Genomic DNA, 19,918 nt, shown 5'->3' with positions numbered 1-19,918 from the left:
TTAGTCTTTCTCTAATTTCGCTTAGCATAATACCCTCTAGTTCCACGTAGTTGCAAATGGCAAGATTTCATTCTTTTTGACTGCTGAGTAATACTCCATTGTGTGTGTGTGTGTGTGTGTGTGTGTGTGTGTGTGTGTGTACACACACCACATCTTCTTTATCCATTCATCTATCGATGGACATTTTTGCCCCTTAATTTTTACAAAGATGTGTACTACCTAAATTGTTAGTGGTTTCTAGCTGCTGCTTTTGACACTTGTATACACATGTTTCTGAGCTTCCAAAGTGTACTAAATGATATCCTGGGGGTTCAGAAGAATTCCATGTGTCTTCCCAAGTGTCTGATTTAATTCTGGGAACCTGAGCAGTAAGTATTACTTGACTGAATAGAGTTTTAAAAATTGTTTTTATTTATTTTTATTCCTCAGACAAGACATCTGTATAGATTCTACATCAGCCGTGAGAGAGAACAAACAACCTGAAGGTTTGGAATTAAAACAAGGTATAAACCAAGTATTTAATTTTTATATAACATTTACCTGAAGATTATAAACACTTTAACAGTAATAAATTTTCAGTGTTCCAGCTTGCCCCCATTTTACAGATAGGGGAACAGAATAATTTATTTGGTCCAAGATCAAAAGAATAAAGAATATGTCCTTTCTTTATTTCATGACTCCTTTAGCCATTGGAAAGTTCTGCCTTAGTGATACATGCTTATAGTGCCACCAGAAAGCTATCACCTTGAATAGGTTTAATTTTATCATTAGCTGCAAGATATTGGAGATACATTAACTGGGTAGCTTTGGGTTATATGTGGGGAAAAAAAGCTTTATGGATAACTGTTTTGTCTTTTTTTTTTGCCGAGGTACATTGTTATTACTTTATTTTCTATGAATCAGTAGTGTTTGACATTGCCAGCTAGCAGAAGTGAAGTGGTAATTTGTAATTTATTCAAGCCAACTAGATGAGTAGGGCTAGTCTTTCATGTGTCTTTTTTTGTTTCCCCTCATCCTGGTAGGAAAAACTGAAAGTAAAATAAATTTGTATTAGTTACTCAAAGAGTACCTCACATTTTTCCCGTTTCCTGGTATAATTACTTCAGAGCAGTGACAATCTACTCTAGCCAAAATGGTTGTATTATTTATTATGTAAGCAACTAATATTTGATTGGCTTAGAATAATGTCTGTAAAACTTGAGTCATAAGAACTTATTTGGTAGAGAGAAGTAGGTCATCAATTTATTTAGGCAGAATTTCTTTTTTTACTTGGGGTCTGTGTTGCTAATGCTTAGTTAACACAGTGAAAAAAAAGTTGGATAACTAATTTTGTGATTCGTTCATTATATATGTAGAGAGAACAAAATCAAGATTTTCTGTAATTCTAATTATGTACTTTGGGGTTTTAATAAATATTTTTGACAGTTTCAAGAATTCCATTGTTTTTCAGAAGTCTTGTTGTGTTAGCCTCTTAAATAGCCAGACAAAATTGTATCTTTTTATATTCTGACTTCTGAGCACCCACCAGAGACATAAACTGAGATTCAGTGTCATTTACATTTCTTTGTCATATATAAATAAATGTTAAGCATATTATCATTTTCACATAACTCTTAAACCCCGTGGGTAATTGGACATCTCTGCTATTGTTTCTTTCTTTGTTTCTGTTCTTTGCATCTAATGAGCAGGAAGTGTCGAGGGTATGCTTTTAGATCATCTGTGGAGAGAAGAATGTCATGTAATTGACATGGTTGATTCCAGTTCCTAGGGAAAAAGGAATGGGGACCTCATTGTACAAATTAGCCATTGCTGCCTTCTAAGGGAAGGTGTTTTTCTGCTTTCATGTTCAGGTACCTGGAGCTCTTTAAACTTGCTTCCCAGTGCTAACAGCCTATTTTGCTGTAATTTTATATGGTAACTTCAGTCTTTTAAAAACCAGACATGGAAGCAAAGAGGAAGAGAAAAAGAACTCAGAGTAGTCAGGTATCACAAAGCACAAGTCTTTTATGCTTAGGAGCCTATATAGACCACTCTCAGGTTCTCATCTAGTCATCAGAAACATCAAGAACACACTGTCATCAGTAAGTGACATCAAGCAGAGGTGAGAAAACATAAGATCAAAGCACAGCAGTACAGTTCATGTTATGACTAAATCTGTAGGAAAAGGTCAAATTAAGTTGCAACTCTTATTTTAAAGAATACAGGGAAATAGTAGGTAAAGTCTTCTAGAAAAATGTCTATAAAATAGTTAAAATATAAAATGTTGCATAATGGAATAAACATAAGTTATCTAGAAGATCGAATTATGTAGGACATTTTCCAGGTAAATATTAGTATAGCTAAAATCTGAACCAGATAGTGAGTAACTTGCTTGGAGTAACCCAAGAAGCTGAGGTACACCAGGAAATAAAAATTTTAGTAGTCTGAATAAATATTGTTACCTTTTTTCCTAAATGAACCAATGTTGTCTACTTTTAATATGCACAACTTGCAAAGTTGATTTAGTATTATCTCCAACTTTTCTTGCATAGCTAGTTGTTCTCTTTCACAGTGAGCTTAATAAAAACAGAATATAATGCGCCTTGTGAATGTATTGTCATTTTATTTAATGGCTTGACCATTTAAGAAAATTCATTGAAGCTTAGTTAGAACTAAATTCATTGAAGCTTAGTTAGAACCCTTTGTTCAGAAGAACAAAATCTAAAGCAGTGTTGAATTTTCTCTTTGCTTTTTTTCAAATACATATTATTATATAACCTATTCATAGTATGTGATACTGACACATTACTTAAATTATATCTTCAGTTTTTTTAGCTTCTCAGCTTCTAAAATACTCAAATATTGAGAAATATTAATGGTGAATTAGTTACTTGAAATTGGCATTTTTTGGGTCTAGTTCTGGTTTCACCCATTTCATTGATAAGAAATATCATTTATGAAACAAGCTGTGCTGAAGATGAGTATCTGATTGTGCTCTGACTTTGACCACGCTTTCATAATGGACTAATAACCAAGATCTGCCTTCACTGTGCAGACATTATTTAAATGTAAATACAATCTACTGGTTGATTGATTCATACTCGAATAAAATTGGAACTCTTCCATTGGGATTAGTTTCTTCACTCATTCATTTTTAGCAGGAGGGCAGCTGTATAAGAAACATTAGTTATAGTTTTGGTCTTTATCTGTAGCACAGCTGTGTTTGTGTACATGAGCACATATACATGTGCAAGCCTGAGATCCTTTATTAATTTCCTGGAGGATCTCAGGGCTTGTATTATTGAAATAGGTTTGCTCACTTTTTAAAATAATAATTATATAAATTTTCTGTATTGGCCATTTTGTGCTAAAAATATTTAAAACTTTAACATTCAGTTTAAAAAAATGAAAACTGCTATTCGTTGGAGGTATTTAATTTGTAGAAAATATTTTTAAAATGTCAAATCTACTAATATTAGTGAATTCTGTTTATATATAGCTATAAATTTGCTTAAGACATTCAGGAATATTAAAATAATGGTCTGTATTTAAATAGTTGCTTTAAAGTCGACAAGCAGGAGTATATGTAACTTTGCAAATTTTTCTCCTTGGTAACTTAAGAATTAAGCTCCTTTGTGTTTCTTCTTGGAAGTGGCCATGAGAAATTTTTTTAACTATACATGAGAAATAGCTAAGTCAAATTTGGATACTTAGGTTGAAGAGGTGGTGAGGTTTTCAGCCCTCACTTTAAAGTATTTGAAGAGCTGTCAAGTGGAAGAATGATTAGGCTTGTTCTGTATTGCCTCTGAGAATGAAAACAGGGCCGCTAGGTAGAATTATCACTAGACAGATTTTGGTTCAATTTATTGATCTCTAATCGGAAGTCTCAGAAAATGAAGTGGGCTGCCTTCTGTATTGCTAAAGGGTGTTTGAACACAGGCTACAAAAACTGCCACTTGGTGGCTCTGTTGTAGAGCTAATTGAAGCAGTATTTGGATGTTTGGCCTTGATTTGAAGTTCCTTTCTAGCTGTCAGATTTTGTAAAGACCAGTGCTGGGTGCAGTGTCTGGACTTGAGAAGAGTGCTTAATGACTGGGTTTTGTTTTGTTTTTTAATTGCTTAATGGAAGCAGAATAAAATATACAGTGTTTTTTTTCTCTATATTTTTTATTCCATTAGAAAATCATTCTTCCTTTCTATTAGAGAAAGACAGGCAAACACACACAAAATATGCAAACTGAATTTTGCTGTGGTGAGGCTCAAATTCTGCTACTGTTGTGTGTGTGTGTGTGTGTGTGTGTGTGTGTGTGTTTTAAAATAATGTCGTTGCCTCGTGCAATTATATTTTGACCTTTCAGTTCATGAATTAGTGAATGATAGACAGTTTTAAGAATTGTCTTGTTAACAAGAGCTTCAAAAAGTTGAAAAGTAGACTTTAATAGGGGGAAAATGTTTATCAGTGGTTAAACTGTCTGATGGAAGTTTAGATATTTTCTCTGGGCTTCTCTGACCAATTTTAGACGGGTGGTCACCACAGTGTTATCATACACACTTCCAGAGAATGCAGGAAAAAAAATACCTGTACTTCTAAAGTAAATAAAATGTATAAATTTATATATTTGTCCCTCCACTGTAAAATTTCTGGTTGCATGTGTTGTTGTATTAGTACATACTAATTTATAGGAATAATACATACTATTTTTAAAGTAAATAATATATACTGGAGCAGGTACTTAAAAACATTTTCACTGATAGGTTTATGTAAATAATGCAGTTGAGAGACCTCTGTTAGACTATCATGAAGAATTGATGATGGTAGCAGCTTATTCACTTATTACTTAAAAAATTAAATGTGGTAGAAGAGATTTTTGCCATCATTTAGCAAAGGTATTAAATATAAAACGATATGAGACCATTTGAATCCTTAAGGTGAGGGATTAATGGAAAACCCCAACTGATTTTTGCTCTTCTTGTTATTGTTACTGCCATTATTCTAAGATAGTACTGCACCAGGAGAAGCAAAGGTGAGTAAGTAGAGGGCCTAGAATAAAAAAAGAATGAAGAAGTGAATTTGCAGTAGAAAAGGAGTTGAGTTTTGCCAAAAAGAACTCTATAACCATAGCTGAAGGACTACATGCAAGTTAGGAGAAGTTACAAAGATAATGAGAAAAATGCCTTCAGTGATTTGTGTTGCTTTGGGAAGAAAGAGAGAATGAAGACCATCGGTTAATTAAGCCTGTTTGGAGCAGTTTGACACGTATGTATTGCTGTAGAAACCTCTGCATTGTCAAGTGAGGTCTTGTGGTGCCTCGTCCTTTGAGGAGCTGAACTGGAGGCATGAGTGTGGGGAGACCAAAATAAAAGCGTCCCAGGCTGTTCGGAGTTGGAAACAGAGAAGCAGATGTACAACTGATTTGTTCTCAAAGTTTGAGTCTGATTTCTTTTTTCCTCGCCCTTGATTGTCTCCCTGACTGGCTGTAACAAGTAAGTATTCACACAATGCAGCTTCTTAACATGAGTTAACTTTTCAGCAATTGGTGAAGTAAAAAGAGATTGTGGTGTAACCTTCAGTGTGACTTAAGAACTTAGATTTCTCTTCTCGTTCCTTTGAGCTTTTTCACAAGTTATTACCAGCAATGACAGCAGACAGGACCCTCCCACTTTTTCATTTGTCTCTTTCTGTGTGTAGTAATTGAACAAAAGGGTGAAAATTACATTTTGTGTGGCACATTAGCCCATACTGTTTCTGTACCTTTTGAAGACCCCTCTGTTGCATTTAATTGTGCAACTTTTCTGCATTAAAAAACAAAGTACACTGGCAGGGTTTTTGGATGCATAATGCCTTGTGTGTGTTTCTCAAGAATGACATTATGAAGGGTTTGATTTAGTATCTGAGAAAAATGTTGATTGCCATGTTTCTTTAAATTTTACCCATTCTCGGGGTGCCTGGGTGGCTCAGTCGGTTAAGCGTCCGACTTTGGCTCAGGTCACGATCTCACGGTCCGTGAATTCAAGCCCCGCATCGGGCTCTGGGCTGATGGCTCAGAGCCTGGAGCCTGCTTCCTATTCTGTGTCTCCCTCTGTCTCTGCCCCTCCCCCGTTCATGCTCTGTCTCTCTCTGTCTCAAAAATAAATAAACGTTAAAAAAATTTTTTTAAAAAAATAAATTTTACCCATTCTCTCTTGTGGTTTCATAGGATCGTAGACATACTGTCAGAGCAGCCACTTGAGAGGTTATATAGTCCAAACCTTTAACATGTTTGGATCTCCTTTGGATCCATGGTGCTATTCAGTAATTATGTTCTTGTCCAATCGTTGGCAAAAGTACCTCCTTATATAGAAGTAACTCCTACCACAGGAAAGATGGTAAACATTAGATTTGAAATCAGATTTTGTTACCAGTTAATGAACTTTTTACTCATCCTACACCATAGTCTATGATTTAATTAGAAGTTTTGGTTGTAATATTATATGTAGTATGTAGTCTTTTGAGATTGACTTCTTTCACTTAGCAGGTATGCATTTGAGGCTCTTCATGTCTTTTTGTGGCTTGATATTGCCGGACAGTCTTCCATTGTATAGATTTGCAACAGTTTGCTTATCCATTTACCTATTTACCTATTAGAGGACATCTTAGTTGCCTCTAGATTTTGGCAATCATGAGTAAAGCTACTATAATCATTTGTATGCAGGAGTTTGTGGACATAAGATTTCAAACTCTGGGTAAACACCAAGTTTAGTTTTGTAAGAAACTACCAAGCTGTCCTTCAAAGTGCTGTACCATTTTACGTCCTGCCAGCAGTGAATGAGATTTTCTGTTGTTCCATCTTCTTGCTAACATTTGGTGCTATCAGTGATTTAGATTTCGACTGTTCTAATAGACGTGTAAGTGGTATCTTGTTGTTTTACTTTGCAGTGCCCTAATGATATATGATGTTAAGCATCTTTCCATGTGCTTCTTTGCCATTTGTATATCTTCTTTAGTGACTTGGCTCTTCAGATCTTTTGCCCATTTTTTATTTGGGTGGTTTTCTAATTGTTGAGTTTTAAGAGTTCCTTATGTATTTTGGACACCAGTCTTTTATCCAGGTGTGTTTTGCGAATATTTACTCCTAGTCTGTGGCTTGTCATTTCCTTAATAATTTTTCACATTTAATACATACTTTTTAGCTCCGTGCCTCATATATTTTATTCATTCATGTGAACTTAAGGGACCTCATACAAGAAGAAGATAAATTCAGTCTGAACCAACATTCTCATCAGTGATGCTTCAGTGGTCATTCTGATTCTGTTAAGATCTGGGAGTCACTATAGAATATTTAAATGGATAGATCTGTGAAATATACTTGGGCTTGAATTTTGGTTTTGCCACTTCAGTTGTGTGAACTATAGGGCAAGTTACTTAAACTCCGTTCCTCAGATTCATCATTTATAAAATGGGGATAATAAATATGAATGTCTATTCCATTATGGTTAGCATAAGGATTAAATGAGTTAATACATGTTCAGTGCTTTAGAGAAGTGATTAGTACCTGGTAAATGCTCAGTAAATATCCACTCTTGTTATAATTATTTCTGCCATCATTATTGTTGTCATTAGAATTTTCTGCTTCATCCCCCCAATATCACCCTGGCTGTCTCTAATTGGCAAAAGTGTCTCCGTATTGAATCATAGTCTGCCAGTATGTATTTTCTGCTCATTTATCCTTGTGTGTCCTTTGGATTATAGAAAATGAATTTAATGCTTTTTCTAAATGATGTCCCTTCAGATTTTGAAGCTGATCCCTTCTTCCAACAAACAAATTGTGGTTTTGTGCTAGGCACCAGAAAGATAAATAAAATATGGCCTGGCTTGGAAAGAACTTCTCTAATAAAGGAAAGTAGATGTATAAATTAATTTTTCATATCTACCTGTTTCTGAATTTATATAGTCCCTGTCTCTCCTCTTAAAAATGGGTGAACTCTTTGTGTTGCTGCAACCAGCCCCTGTATTTGTATAGTGAACACATTCTCTTTTGGTATCTGCAGGTGTTTTTTTTCTCTGTCCCTAATTATTGCCCCCCTCTGTAGTAAACAGTTGTCAGCAACTATTTCACTGATGTGGCTGAGTCCTTATCTTGGCCTGTCAGCCATGTGTAACACCGTTGATTATCCATCCTTCCCTGACACTTTCTTCTCTGTTTCTTTTGTGTCTTGCTGTCCTCTACTCGACTTCTAAAGGGTGAGTGCCCCAGCACTTACTCTTTGGACGTTTTCTCTTTTCTACATCCTAACGTAATTCTAGGACTGGCAACTACGAATTTATTTCTCCAATTCAGACTTCTTTCCAACCCTTAATATCTAGCTTCCTTATTAGATGTTCAGTAAGCATCTTAATATGTTCCAGAGTAAATTCTAGATTCTTCTCTGACCCCTCCCCAAAAGCAACAAAGAAGAAAACAGTACCACTCCCCCTCCAAACCTTGCTTCTCCTACAGTCTTCTCCATCTCAATCAATAGCATTTGCATTCTTCTGAGTGTCTAGGCCAAGAACCTGGGAATCATTCTTGAGTGCTTCCTTTCATCTTTGTCAGCAAGTCCTGTCAGCTCTACTTTCACAAAGATCAGAATCCCACCACTTCACACCTCTTCTTGGCCAAATTATTCTGGTGTTGATTCTTATAGCATGTTGATCCCCTCTGTTTCTATCTATGCCCCCCTGTAGTCTCTTCCCTATAGCAGTCTGAATGACTGTAAAAATTAAAACTAAAAGTTGTCAGTCACTGTCTTATCAGAGCCTTCCGGTAGCTTCCCATCTCAAAAGGCCTTGAAGTCCTTCCTTCCTGTGGTGGTACAAGCCATAATGTGATACAGCCTGTCACTCTCCCCCTTGTTCTTTCTAGTCCTTCCTCCTCACTTTCCTCCAGCGTTACAAGCGCTGTTGTGTCAGAGACCTGACTTTTGCTGTTCCCTCTGCCTGCGTGTTCCTCCTGAGATAACCAGCAGTCTACAGCGTATCATTTAGATCCCCTGTCAGATGTTACCTTTTCTGTCTAAACTAATTAGCAGTACTTTTTTCAGAGCTAATTAACCTCTTAGTAAACCTAGAATTTTACTGAGCCTTGGTATCAGGTTTACTGTACTGTAGTTTTGTAGAAGTTATTTTTCGAACCCAAAACCCTCATGCTTTGTCATGCGTCTGGTTCACAGTGTATCTCAGAACAGAAATGTTATGCTGTCCTTTTTGACTACAAGTTTTACTGCTTGTCATGCACTTTGACCAAATCTGAGAATTAAACTCATTCACACCAGTGGTGTACTCTTATTTGGGTCAACTACTTGTTCTGTAAGATCACACCTTTCCAAATCCATGGTCTTCCTTAACTTGTGTTTACCTCACCTCTTCTCTTGTACTGAATAATTATCACCTAGTTCATACTACTGTTGCCTGTTGAATTGCTTATCTGATCTATTGTAAAGGCTGGTAAGAGGTCCCTGTTGTGCTTTTTCTCCTACAATGGTGATGTCTTGTCTGCAGAGGCAAAATTTTTGGATACTGTCCTTTTCTATGTTCTCATGTGTACATTTTATCTGAAAGACTCACATACTTCTGTATTGTTTAGCTCTAGCACCTATTTTTCCATTCTGTCCCTTACACTTGGAGTTTCCTCCTCTGTCAACATCACTTATTAGATTTTGAGACCTACTTCATATCACATCTGTAGATCTCCTTGACGTTTCCCTATTGCCTTATATACTTGAAAATTCTGTTATGCTTTATACCACAGAATTTAGCATTTTAAAGTATCATGTCCATATTTTAAGCATACCTAATTACCATAAAGGCAAAATCTGTGCCTTAGTTATGCTACAAATATTTAGTTTACCCTACCTGTAGGATTTTGTAAGGCCCACCTCTTCTGTGGCCTTTATAGCACCATTGTAGCATAGGTAATAAATACTGAGTGAAGATTTGTTGATTCTTGGAGTAATCTCTCAATTTGTCATTCACAAAAGTTAGGTTTATAGGCCTATGGACACTCAGTTACCCAGAAATTGAGTGTGGGCTTGGTAGTATACTAGACAGTTTTTCTGTATTAAATTGTTTGCATATATCTCAGTAACCATCAGGTAATGTCATGATTAAATTTTGAATATCGTGGTTAACATGATACACTTAAATTTAAATCAGTAGTTTAAAATACTACATGAGAAAAAATAGCCAAGTTCTGTCAATTTTGCTGAGAGGAAGATTAAAGTCCTCTACAAAAGATTATTTTTACATATTAAAAAAAAAGTTGTTTCTTTTTCAGAAAATAAAGTTTTGATTTCTTTCTTGAAAAGGCTAGAACTCACTAGAACTGTTATAAATTGACTTTCTACAGTTACACTATAGTAGAATTGTCTTCCTTATAACTTAAAATTTAGTAAAACCGAAGTTTTCTGTTGTCTCAGAAAAGAAATCCACAGAGGCATAGCATTGCTTTCCAGTGAACTCTGGACTTTGTTACTAATGAGATTGTAGCAGGTTGATAACACTTAGAAGCCTTAGAGAGTTGAGATTCTAGAGGGAAGGACCTAGAGGGAAGGATGGTGAAATGTGCTGTTCTAAATGGCATAACCACTGAATGTGATTAACTGAAAATCTGATGAGAAAAACTAAAAGAGAAAACAAAGTAAGATAGTTTAACCCTTTTAATAACCAGGTCTATGGTTGCCTAATAGGAATATTGGGATTCTGATTTTCTTGTGTTCTCTTCCAGGATATATATATTTTAAGGTATTTTCAAAATTGTTACTGTAGGTTTCTGAATAGAAATCACCATAAACAGACTTTTTATCTTGGAAATTGTCAGACAAAAATAAGTAAAAAAATAGCATTAACTCCCATGTACCTCTCTCCATTTTCAGTTATCCACCTATGGCTAATTCTTTCATGCATACCCCTACCTGCTCATACTGCTAGATTATTTTAAAGCAGATTCTAAACCTCTTTTCAGTTCACCTATAAATATTTCAATATGTTTGTATCTCAAAGACTAGAGATCTCTTTTTAAGCATAATCACAATGCCTTGAAAAGTTAACGTTGCTTACTATCATATATTCAGAAAGTGTTCAGGTTTAACCTACCGCTTGTATTCATTGGTAGTATTGTGATGTTAAGATTGATTGGTACAGGTGTTATCAGACTACCACCTAATGGTTTTAGTAGCTACTAATGTTTAGATCCAGTATTTCATTAGGGATTACAGAATAGTGATGTTTTTAATCCTCAAATAATCCAGTAGTTAGTTTTCTCAGGTTGTCTTATAATAGTTTTAAACTATATTTGTATGAATGGACATCCAGATAAGTACCCTATGTTACAATTGTTTGGATTCTAAGTCTCTTTTTAATCTGTATGCTCCTCCTTCCCATCCCTCCCTCTCACCCTCCTTTGCTCCCCCTTCTCTTCGAAGTTTCTTAAACCAGATTGTCAGAGTTCCTCAGTTCGAATTTTGCTGATTGCATACCATTGTTCTATTTAATGTTATTTTTCTGTAAATTGGTAGTTGGATACAGAACCTTGATCAGATTCATGTTCAATTTTTGACAATATTTTAGAAGCAATGTTGTATCCTTGAGGCACATAATAAACCGTTACTTCTCTTTTTTGTGATCATGTTCATAGCCATAGGGATATCTTGCCTACAGGGCTGATAGAAGTGGTCTTGATTTCTTGAGGCTAGCTTTTGTTGGTAATCTAGTTTTTTTCTTCTGGGAATTTTTAGTAATTTTTTTTTCCCCCTGGGTTCTGATTTTTTTACAGGATGTGTCTTAGGTATGATACACTGCAGTTGGCAAGCCTTTTCACTAAGAAGACCTTCTTCACCTCAGATCACCTTTTTTGTCATAATTTTCCCTCTCTACCCTTTTTTCTGTTTTCTGACTTATTCTATCACTTTATTCACTTCTCTGCTCAGTTTCCTTATCAAATCACATCGATCACTCTCTGAAAGCATCCTGCTAGTGTCTTCTTATCATGCTTTATTTTTCTTCATAACACCTAACATTTATTTATAGTGTCTCCTATGATTTAAATATAGCACAAGGACTTTTTTTTTATTCACTGTTTCCTTAATGTTTAAAACAGTGTCTTGTACATAGTAGGTGCTCAGTAATATTTGCTGAGTAAATTATATTAAGTTGTTGGACTCATGGGTCATTCATCTCTTAACTTTTATTGCATATTTTAAATATATTTTTATTTCTTTTCTACATAGGAGGTTTTTTTTCTTTCACTGTCTTCCAGCAACCACTGAATGTTTGCTTTTGATAACTGTATTTTAAAATTCTAACATTTCTTGTTCTCTGTTCTTCTTTCACTGCATCATGTACTTACTTTATGGCTCCAGAGTCTACTTGAGTCTCTCTAAGGATACTAATTAGACTCCTCTGCCCTTCCTTCTCCCCCATTAGATTATCTTTTGATCCCTAGATTTTCTTTATTTCGTCCTTTGTTCATCTTGGTTTTTTACTTACTGTAGCTGGGTTTTTCTGAAAGCTGGTTTGGGTTTCATCAGTAGCTGTTTAGATATATCTCAGACTCTAGGAGAGCTCTTTAAGTGGATGAGGTAGGCCTCCCACTAGAGTGCTTGGGCATGTGGTAGGGAAGGGAAGAGAAAGAAGGAAGTGTTCAATTGGCCCAACTATTCTGAATGGATTTAATTTAATTATCTTGCTGTGTTTCACAGCCAACTCTTCGTTGCTTCCAAGATTCTCTAAGAAAGAGTTACACTTATCTGTGGTGTCTTTGGCTGTGGTTTTGCTCTGCTTTTATTTTCTGTCAATTTCATCCTGCCTGCTTACATTTTGTAAAAATCCTGCAAAATGTCTTTTTAGATGATACCCTTCTGTGTTATCTAATATTATGGTTTCATTTTCTCTTTTTAAACTTTTTATAAGGATTATATTCTTAGAACTGGTTGAAGAAATACATATGTTCATAGGGAAAAATTGGAAAGCTCACTTTCTTCTCTTTTCTACATTAACTTTCCTCCCCAGAAGTAACCACTATTAATAATTTACTGTTATTTTGAATATAAATATAGTTATTACTCTTTAGTTTTCTTTGTTCACTTAATCATGTCTTGATCATTTTTCCATCTTATAAATTTATTAATTTTTTTACAGATGGGTAAAATTCCTTTTTGTAACTAATGAGTTAAAAGTAATATTTTAATTTGCATTGCATGGTTAGAAATTAAGTTGAGCATTTTTATGTATTGATGCTTTTTGTATTTCATAGTTTGTGAAATGCTTGACTTGTTTCTACCCTTTGCCCTTGTTTTTAGTTATCTCTTAATGATACCTGGACATTGTATGTATTATATTTCATTAATGTTTTCTTATAGAGTGCCTCTGTCTTATTTTATTTATGATGTCTCCCGCCCAGAGGTCCTACTATTTATTTAGCTAAATTTGTTGATTTTTCCCCTTTATGGATTCTCCATTTTGTATTTTACTTATAAAGGACTGATGTTAGTTTTATTCTCAGTTAATTTATAGTATTTATGCTATTATTGTATTTTTAAGTATCGGCCTTCTGTCACTTCATTGGCTTCTTGGTAGAGAAGGGAATTAGATATGTGTGCTCAATTTGCCATCTTCGGCAGGAATTCAGACAGATATTTAATTATTCTATGTTCTAAGGTTTGTCTCCTGGCTTAATTTAATAATTCACTATCAGGAAGTTTCACGAGCATACAGTCACTCATAACATTAGATATGCCTCCGTTTTGTGCATTAAAACTACTCTTAAGTTGAATTATTAGCAAGTAGAATGTAGGCTCTATTGAGGTTTAAATATGCTAGCATAACTTTAAAATCCTTTAAAATTTTTATCCCTCAAAATCTTTGTGATTAATAATTCTTGTACGTTTGTGTACTTCCAATTGGGTATTTAAAACTTATAACAAAAAGCAAACCTAAGATAACACACACATACATTTAAAATTTTTATTTTAACAAAAAGCAAACCTGACACATACGTGCGCACGCACACACACACAGACACAAGCATGTGGACTGGTGGAAGGACAGAACAGACAACACTGATATTGTAAGACTTATGAATGAAGCATTTTGAGGTAAGGTTACTTTTTTAGAAAAAATGTACAAGTTTCACCGCTTCTACCTGGAGGATCATAATTGACAAAAAAAAAAAAAACTATAAATTCCTAATACCAAGGATGAGAATAAATTATCTTTGGAAGTGTATTCATGTGTTTGCAAATGATACTTTATTTTTTTTTTTTTTTTCAACGTTTATTTATTTTTGGGACAGAGAGAGACACAGCATGAACGGGGGAGGGGCAGAGAGAGAGGGAGACACAGAATCAGAAACAGGCTCCAGGCTCTGAGCCATCAGCCCAGAGCCCGACGCGGGGCTCGAACTCACGGACCGCGAGATCGTGACCTGGCTGAAGTCGGACGCTCAACCGACTGCGCCACCCAGGCGCCCCAACAAATGATACTTTAAAAAGCAAGTCAGTAGAATGATGAAAATTAAGGAATAGTGAAGTACGATCCTAAATCTTTAAATAATTTACCATGTTACATTGTCCAAGTCACCTTGTTTTCACATTTGTGAGATGAAGTGTTACGCTAAGTTGTTTCAGACACAAATTCTACAAAGCTTTGGGATCTGTGGTGCAGGTGTAGTGGGCAGATGGAATCTATGAATGTATTCACCAGTACTGTGTTATGGAGAACTCAGGCACTTAGACTTTGGATAATTTTTTTTTTCAAGTTTATTTATTTATCTTGAGAGAGAGAGTGAGAGTGAGCAGGGAAGGAACAGAGAGAATCCGAAGCAGGCCCTGCGCTTCACAAACCGTGAGATCGTGACCTAAGCTGAAATCAAGACTTGGGCGATTAACTGACTGAGCCACCCAGGCACTCATGGATCATTTTTTTTTTTTTAAGATTTTATTTTTAAGTAATCTCTACATCCAATATGGGGCTTGAACTTACAACCCCAAGATCAAGAGTCACGTGCTCTACCAACAGCCAGCCAGGTGCCCCGACTGTGGATAATTTTAAATGTAAACAGAGAACACCAAATTTATGGATCACCATTTCTTCAGTGATAGGATATGTATAGCTGTTTAAAGAAATAAAGCAAAGCCCACCTTCTGCCTGCTGAAACTTTGAAACAAACCCATAGAATATATAAAGAACTTTCTTGTCAAGATTTACCTCCTTTGAAACATGGGAAGTGTGCGTATAAACACTTTGACCCTGAATTTCCTGTGCCGATAACTTTATAAAAAAAGGATTTTATTATTTTAAGCTTGGGGCAAAGAGGCTCTTTAGCTGTGGTTGCTTCTTAAGCTTATATAAATAGGCTTGAGGGGCGCCTGGTGGCGCAGTCGGTTAAGCGTCCGACTTCAGCCAGGTCACGATCTCGCGGTCCGTGAGTTCGAGCCCCGCGTCAGGCTCTGGGCTGATGGCTCAGAGCCTGGAGCCTGTTTCCGATTCTGTGTCTCCCTCTCTCTCTGCCCCTCCCCTGTTCATGCTCTGTCTCTCTCTGTCCCAAAAATAAATAAACGTTGAAAATAAATAAATAAATAAATAAATAAAAATAAATAGGCTTGAAAAATTGTCTGAATTAGGTGAGAATATATATAGCTCTGGTTCTTAGCCATTTGAAGTGTTTGATAAAACACAGTAATAAGATGAACATAATGTACATTCCATTAAAAAATATTTCTATACACTCATATATATCCTTGTAGTCTTTTGGTCAGAAATATAAGCTCATGGTATATGACAGTGATACTCAGCTGGAAAGTTTGCCATGTATGTCTTCAGGATCTACGAGTGTAGATTCTCCACTTATTTAATGAAAATATCTCTAAGATTTGCTATTATCATTTACTCACATATAAACTCAAAGCAAATTAATTTCATAAAAATACAGCTACTTCAGAATTTGTGATTTAGCACATAAGGGATTCGATAGTTATAATATTACACATTGAACCCTCTACCCAAGATAATAAGTGAGCTTCATTTATATTGCCTGGATATTGTAAATGTACTTCTTTTCTCTAGAAAATCTGTTGTCCTTTTAAAAGGTTATTTGGGGGCACCTGGCTGGCTCAGTCAGTGTAGCATGTGACTTTTGATCTCAGGGTTGTGAGTTTGATCCCCATGTTGGCTCTAGAGACTGCTTAAAAAAAGCAACAAAAGAACCCCTAAAAGCCCCACAGGTTGTTGCGTGAAAAAAAGTAGATTTACTGATGTTACTTACCTTTCATTGGCTATTGCTGTCAATGGGAAATTCTTTTGGATGATTATCCAAGTGATCAATATATTAAATGAAAGATAAGTGGTAATCATGTCTTGGGAAAACAAAATAGCTGAAATATTGCCATTTTATAAACATTTATATAGACTTAACTTAGGGTAGTATTAGACCTTGCACTTTAGAGATGTCCTAGGACAATTTGCCTTAATTTCAGGAAATTCTGGGAAGTTAAGGGATTTGCTCAAATCACATACTTTATAGCAGAGTAAAGTTTTAGAACTCGGGTATCCCAAATTTCAGACCTTTCCTCTCTCCCCACCCACCATTATATTCTTCTGCTCTTAATTCATTATCAGGCAACAACTTATAGTTTGAAAAACAGATTACATTTTTTCAAAAACTTACGTTTTAAAATCTTTTAAACAGACCGCAGGTTTTCACTCAGAATCAGTGAGAACAGATTTAGAATTTTAGATTAAAGATGGCTAAGCATGAAAGTGAACTTTTTGAGGCTATGGACAACTTAGAGCTTCATTTCTTAAATTTGTTTTTGTCTCAAGTTGCAATACTTATATAAAGCATTATTTCTTTACATAAACGGCTGTATTTTTATTTATTTTTTTAGCTATTTGGGAATATTTGTTTCTTTGGGGAAGATATGTAAAATATTCTTTGGCATCAAATAATTAAAACTTGCAACCTTTTTTTTTTAAACAATTTTGTGGACATGTATAATTTATCAATTTATTTTTCCACTTTGATTTTAGAATAGGGAGTAGTTTTTTAATTATTAGGATGTAGGAGGATCAGTCAAGGTCAGTAAATTGTTATTACAAAACCAGTGGAGTAGAATTGTTTATGGCCTAACCCTATAACATCGTATTATCAGAATTTTCCATCTGTTGGTAAATAAGTTTTTCCTACTATAAGAAGACTTAACAAAGGTAACCTTTGGGGGGGATCATGACTTAAAAAAAATTTTTTTTAAAGATAAATAAATTGGAGGTGTAAGTGAGCACTCAAAGTTTAAACCACACCTGGACTTCAGTAATGTCCAAGGCCAAGGTAGTTGAGAGCCATAATCTGTGTGTATATTGAAAGTTTTAGTATCAGTTATACAAGTTTTATAACATATTTTTTAAAATTATAGTGTACTAACTTTATTAATTAAAATCCTCATGATGAAAATTTATTTTATCTTAGAAAATGGCCTTAGGCATTCTCCTTTAATTTATTGATTTATAACAAAGTGTTTGAAAAAGCAAATGAAAAGATGTAGGTAATTGCATTGCACATGGTGTCCAGCTTGCCAGTGATATTTTTTCTTTTTTTGTAGTAAAATTTTTTAAACTGTTTCTAGAATGGAATTTTACTTTTTTGTTAATAAGCCATGCTCTACTCAGACAATATCTAGCATCACCTTTAATTTTGTAATGTAGAAGCTTCACTGTGGTATAAAGTGGTGTGACATTTTAATTAGGAAAAGAGATCATGTGATGGTATAAATTTCCTACTGCTTTCATGTTCTGCTAAATTGGAATGAAAAATTCATTAAAATTTACATTAAATTGTATCTGTTTTCATAGTTGAGGAGTCAGGGGAAAAAGGGATGGGACAGAGATTATGGAATGCATTTGGGACTTCATGGTGGGAGGTGGGGTCAAGGTAGCCCATTAATCATAAATAGAAAGGACATTTTGACCAGGGCATTTAGGTTACGTGGTTCTTTCCCCTTTTTTGTTTGTTACAGGCAAAGGGGAAGATAGTGATGTACTCAGTATAAATGCAGATGCTTATGACAGCGACATAGAAGGCCCATGCACCGAGGAAGCTGCTGCTCCTGAGGTCCCAGACAATACAGTCCAGAGCGAAGCTGGTCAGATAGAGGACCTGGAGAAAGACATTGAGAAAAGTGTGAATGAGATTCTGGGGCTGGCAGAGGGTAGCCCCAAGGAGCCCAAAGCAGCCACCCTGACTGCTCCTCCACCCGAAGACGTTCAGCCTTCCGCACAGCAGCTGGAGCTGCTAGAACTGGAGATGAGGGCGAGAGCTATTAAAGCCCTCATGAAAGCTGGTGACATAAAAAAGCCAGCCTAGTTACTTGAATCTGAATTCTAGGTGTGTTTGAACAAAGCCACGTCGTATAGTTTTGTATATGAAGTTTATTTTGGGTCTTATGTGATAGTTTTCATGTAACCCTTATTAGATAAACTCATCTTAGGCCTAAAATACCTGTGGTTTTTTTTGGTTGTTGTTACTTTTATATTATATATGTGTCATTGCTGTATGAATTCATGCCAAATATCATTGGATAACCTGGATACTTTGTTGGATGAGTCTTTATGTCTGCAAATTGATATCCGAAAAGCCATTAGCAAAGAGTCACTGTATTGTTCCCCTTCATTTTTAAATGTTTTGGCTTCAGACCTAAAAGCTTAAGAAAGATTGACCAAGCATGTTGCTCTTAAGGTTACCTATATTTTTGTGGTAGAAAATTAAATTATTGCTCTTAGATTTATCAACAATTTAAGTTTAGTCATGCTTATATGCACTTTTAAAATAAGTCCATCTTGAACACACCTTCTCTGGGTGTGGATTTAACTAGTAAAAACTGAAGAGCATTTTTTGTTATCAAGTTTAGAGGGTCTGAAATGGCTGAGAAAAATGTTTTGTATAAAAGAAAAAACGGACTTAATTTAAGGCCATTTTTTAAAACATGGAAGTAATTGCCCAACTTTAATTCTAGCAGACAAGCCATTCTAACAGGTATTTGATATTATTGGACACTTGGTTCAAGTTTTCTCCTTCGGTAAAAAGGGAACATATTTTCATTTACATTCCAAGCTATCAAGAAAAGAATATTTTATTGTACAGGCTTTTATCTCGTGTTTTCGCTTGAAGATCTGATGTGCTATAATTCCATGAATTAAAAATAATAAAGACTATCATTCTGGATCTGAAGACTTTTGATACATTTCCAAAAGCAAAATTAATTTCAGGAAGCTTTGATAAGTTGGTGTTATAATTAATCTAATTTTGTATAGTTTTTGTAAATAAATTAACATCCTGCCACAATAACAGATGCTTTTTGCCCTATAACTAGTTGTAGTTGTTTGATACAAAAAAAATTTAGGTAGAGACTCTTAAATTAATTTTTTTCTTAAAATATAAATCTGAAACCATTGCTTTTATATTTGCTTACAAGTATATATTATTTGTAAGTCCTGCTCTCCTAGTGTTGTATGAGGATTTTCCTCATAGATAAGACTTGCAGGGATTGCGTTTTATTAATTACATGTAAATCTTAGTTTCTTCCGGAAATAGAGTGTGTTATGAAACATTAGAGTTGCAAAGTTACAAATTTATTTTTTGTTGTTTTTGAACATGACTTTAAATAATCCTGTCATTCCCCCCCCCCCCCCCCCACCCCTTGAATCTTTCTAATGTAACACAGGCCTATATCATTTGAGGTACTTCTCTTAGGTAAATGTGGGTGTGATTTCATTTCTTTTTTTTCTTTTTTTTTTTTTTTAATGTTTATTTTTGTGAGAGTGAGACACAGAGTATGAGCGGGGAGGGACAGAGAGAGAGGGAGAGACACAGAATCTGAAGCAGGCTCCAGGCTCTGACAGCTCAGAGCCCGATGTGGGGCTTGAACCCACGAA

General features: G+C 35.2%; 1 protein-coding gene across 2 annotated transcripts in view; it reads left to right on the top strand.

The window, feature by feature from the left end:
* Window positions 1-19,208, top strand: part of CAAP1 (caspase activity and apoptosis inhibitor 1) — a 54,052-nt gene extending 34,844 nt beyond the window's left edge. For both annotated transcript variants that reach the window (XM_045470338.1, XM_045470339.1), the window contains exons 5-6: window positions 430-503; window positions 18,004-19,208. In XM_045470338.1, the coding sequence (XP_045326294.1) occupies window positions 430-503; window positions 18,004-18,350 (421 nt within the window). In that variant the 3' untranslated portion in view covers window positions 18,351-19,208. The remainder of the gene's footprint in view (window positions 1-429; window positions 504-18,003) is intronic.
* Window positions 19,209-19,918: the final 710 nt, after the last annotated feature.

The sequence above is a fragment of the Leopardus geoffroyi genome, chromosome D4, assembly GCF_018350155.1.
Source record: "Leopardus geoffroyi isolate Oge1 chromosome D4, O.geoffroyi_Oge1_pat1.0, whole genome shotgun sequence".
NCBI classification, from domain to species: Eukaryota; Metazoa; Chordata; class Mammalia; order Carnivora; family Felidae; genus Leopardus; species Leopardus geoffroyi.
This window is presented reverse-complemented; position numbering and strand designations above follow the sequence as displayed.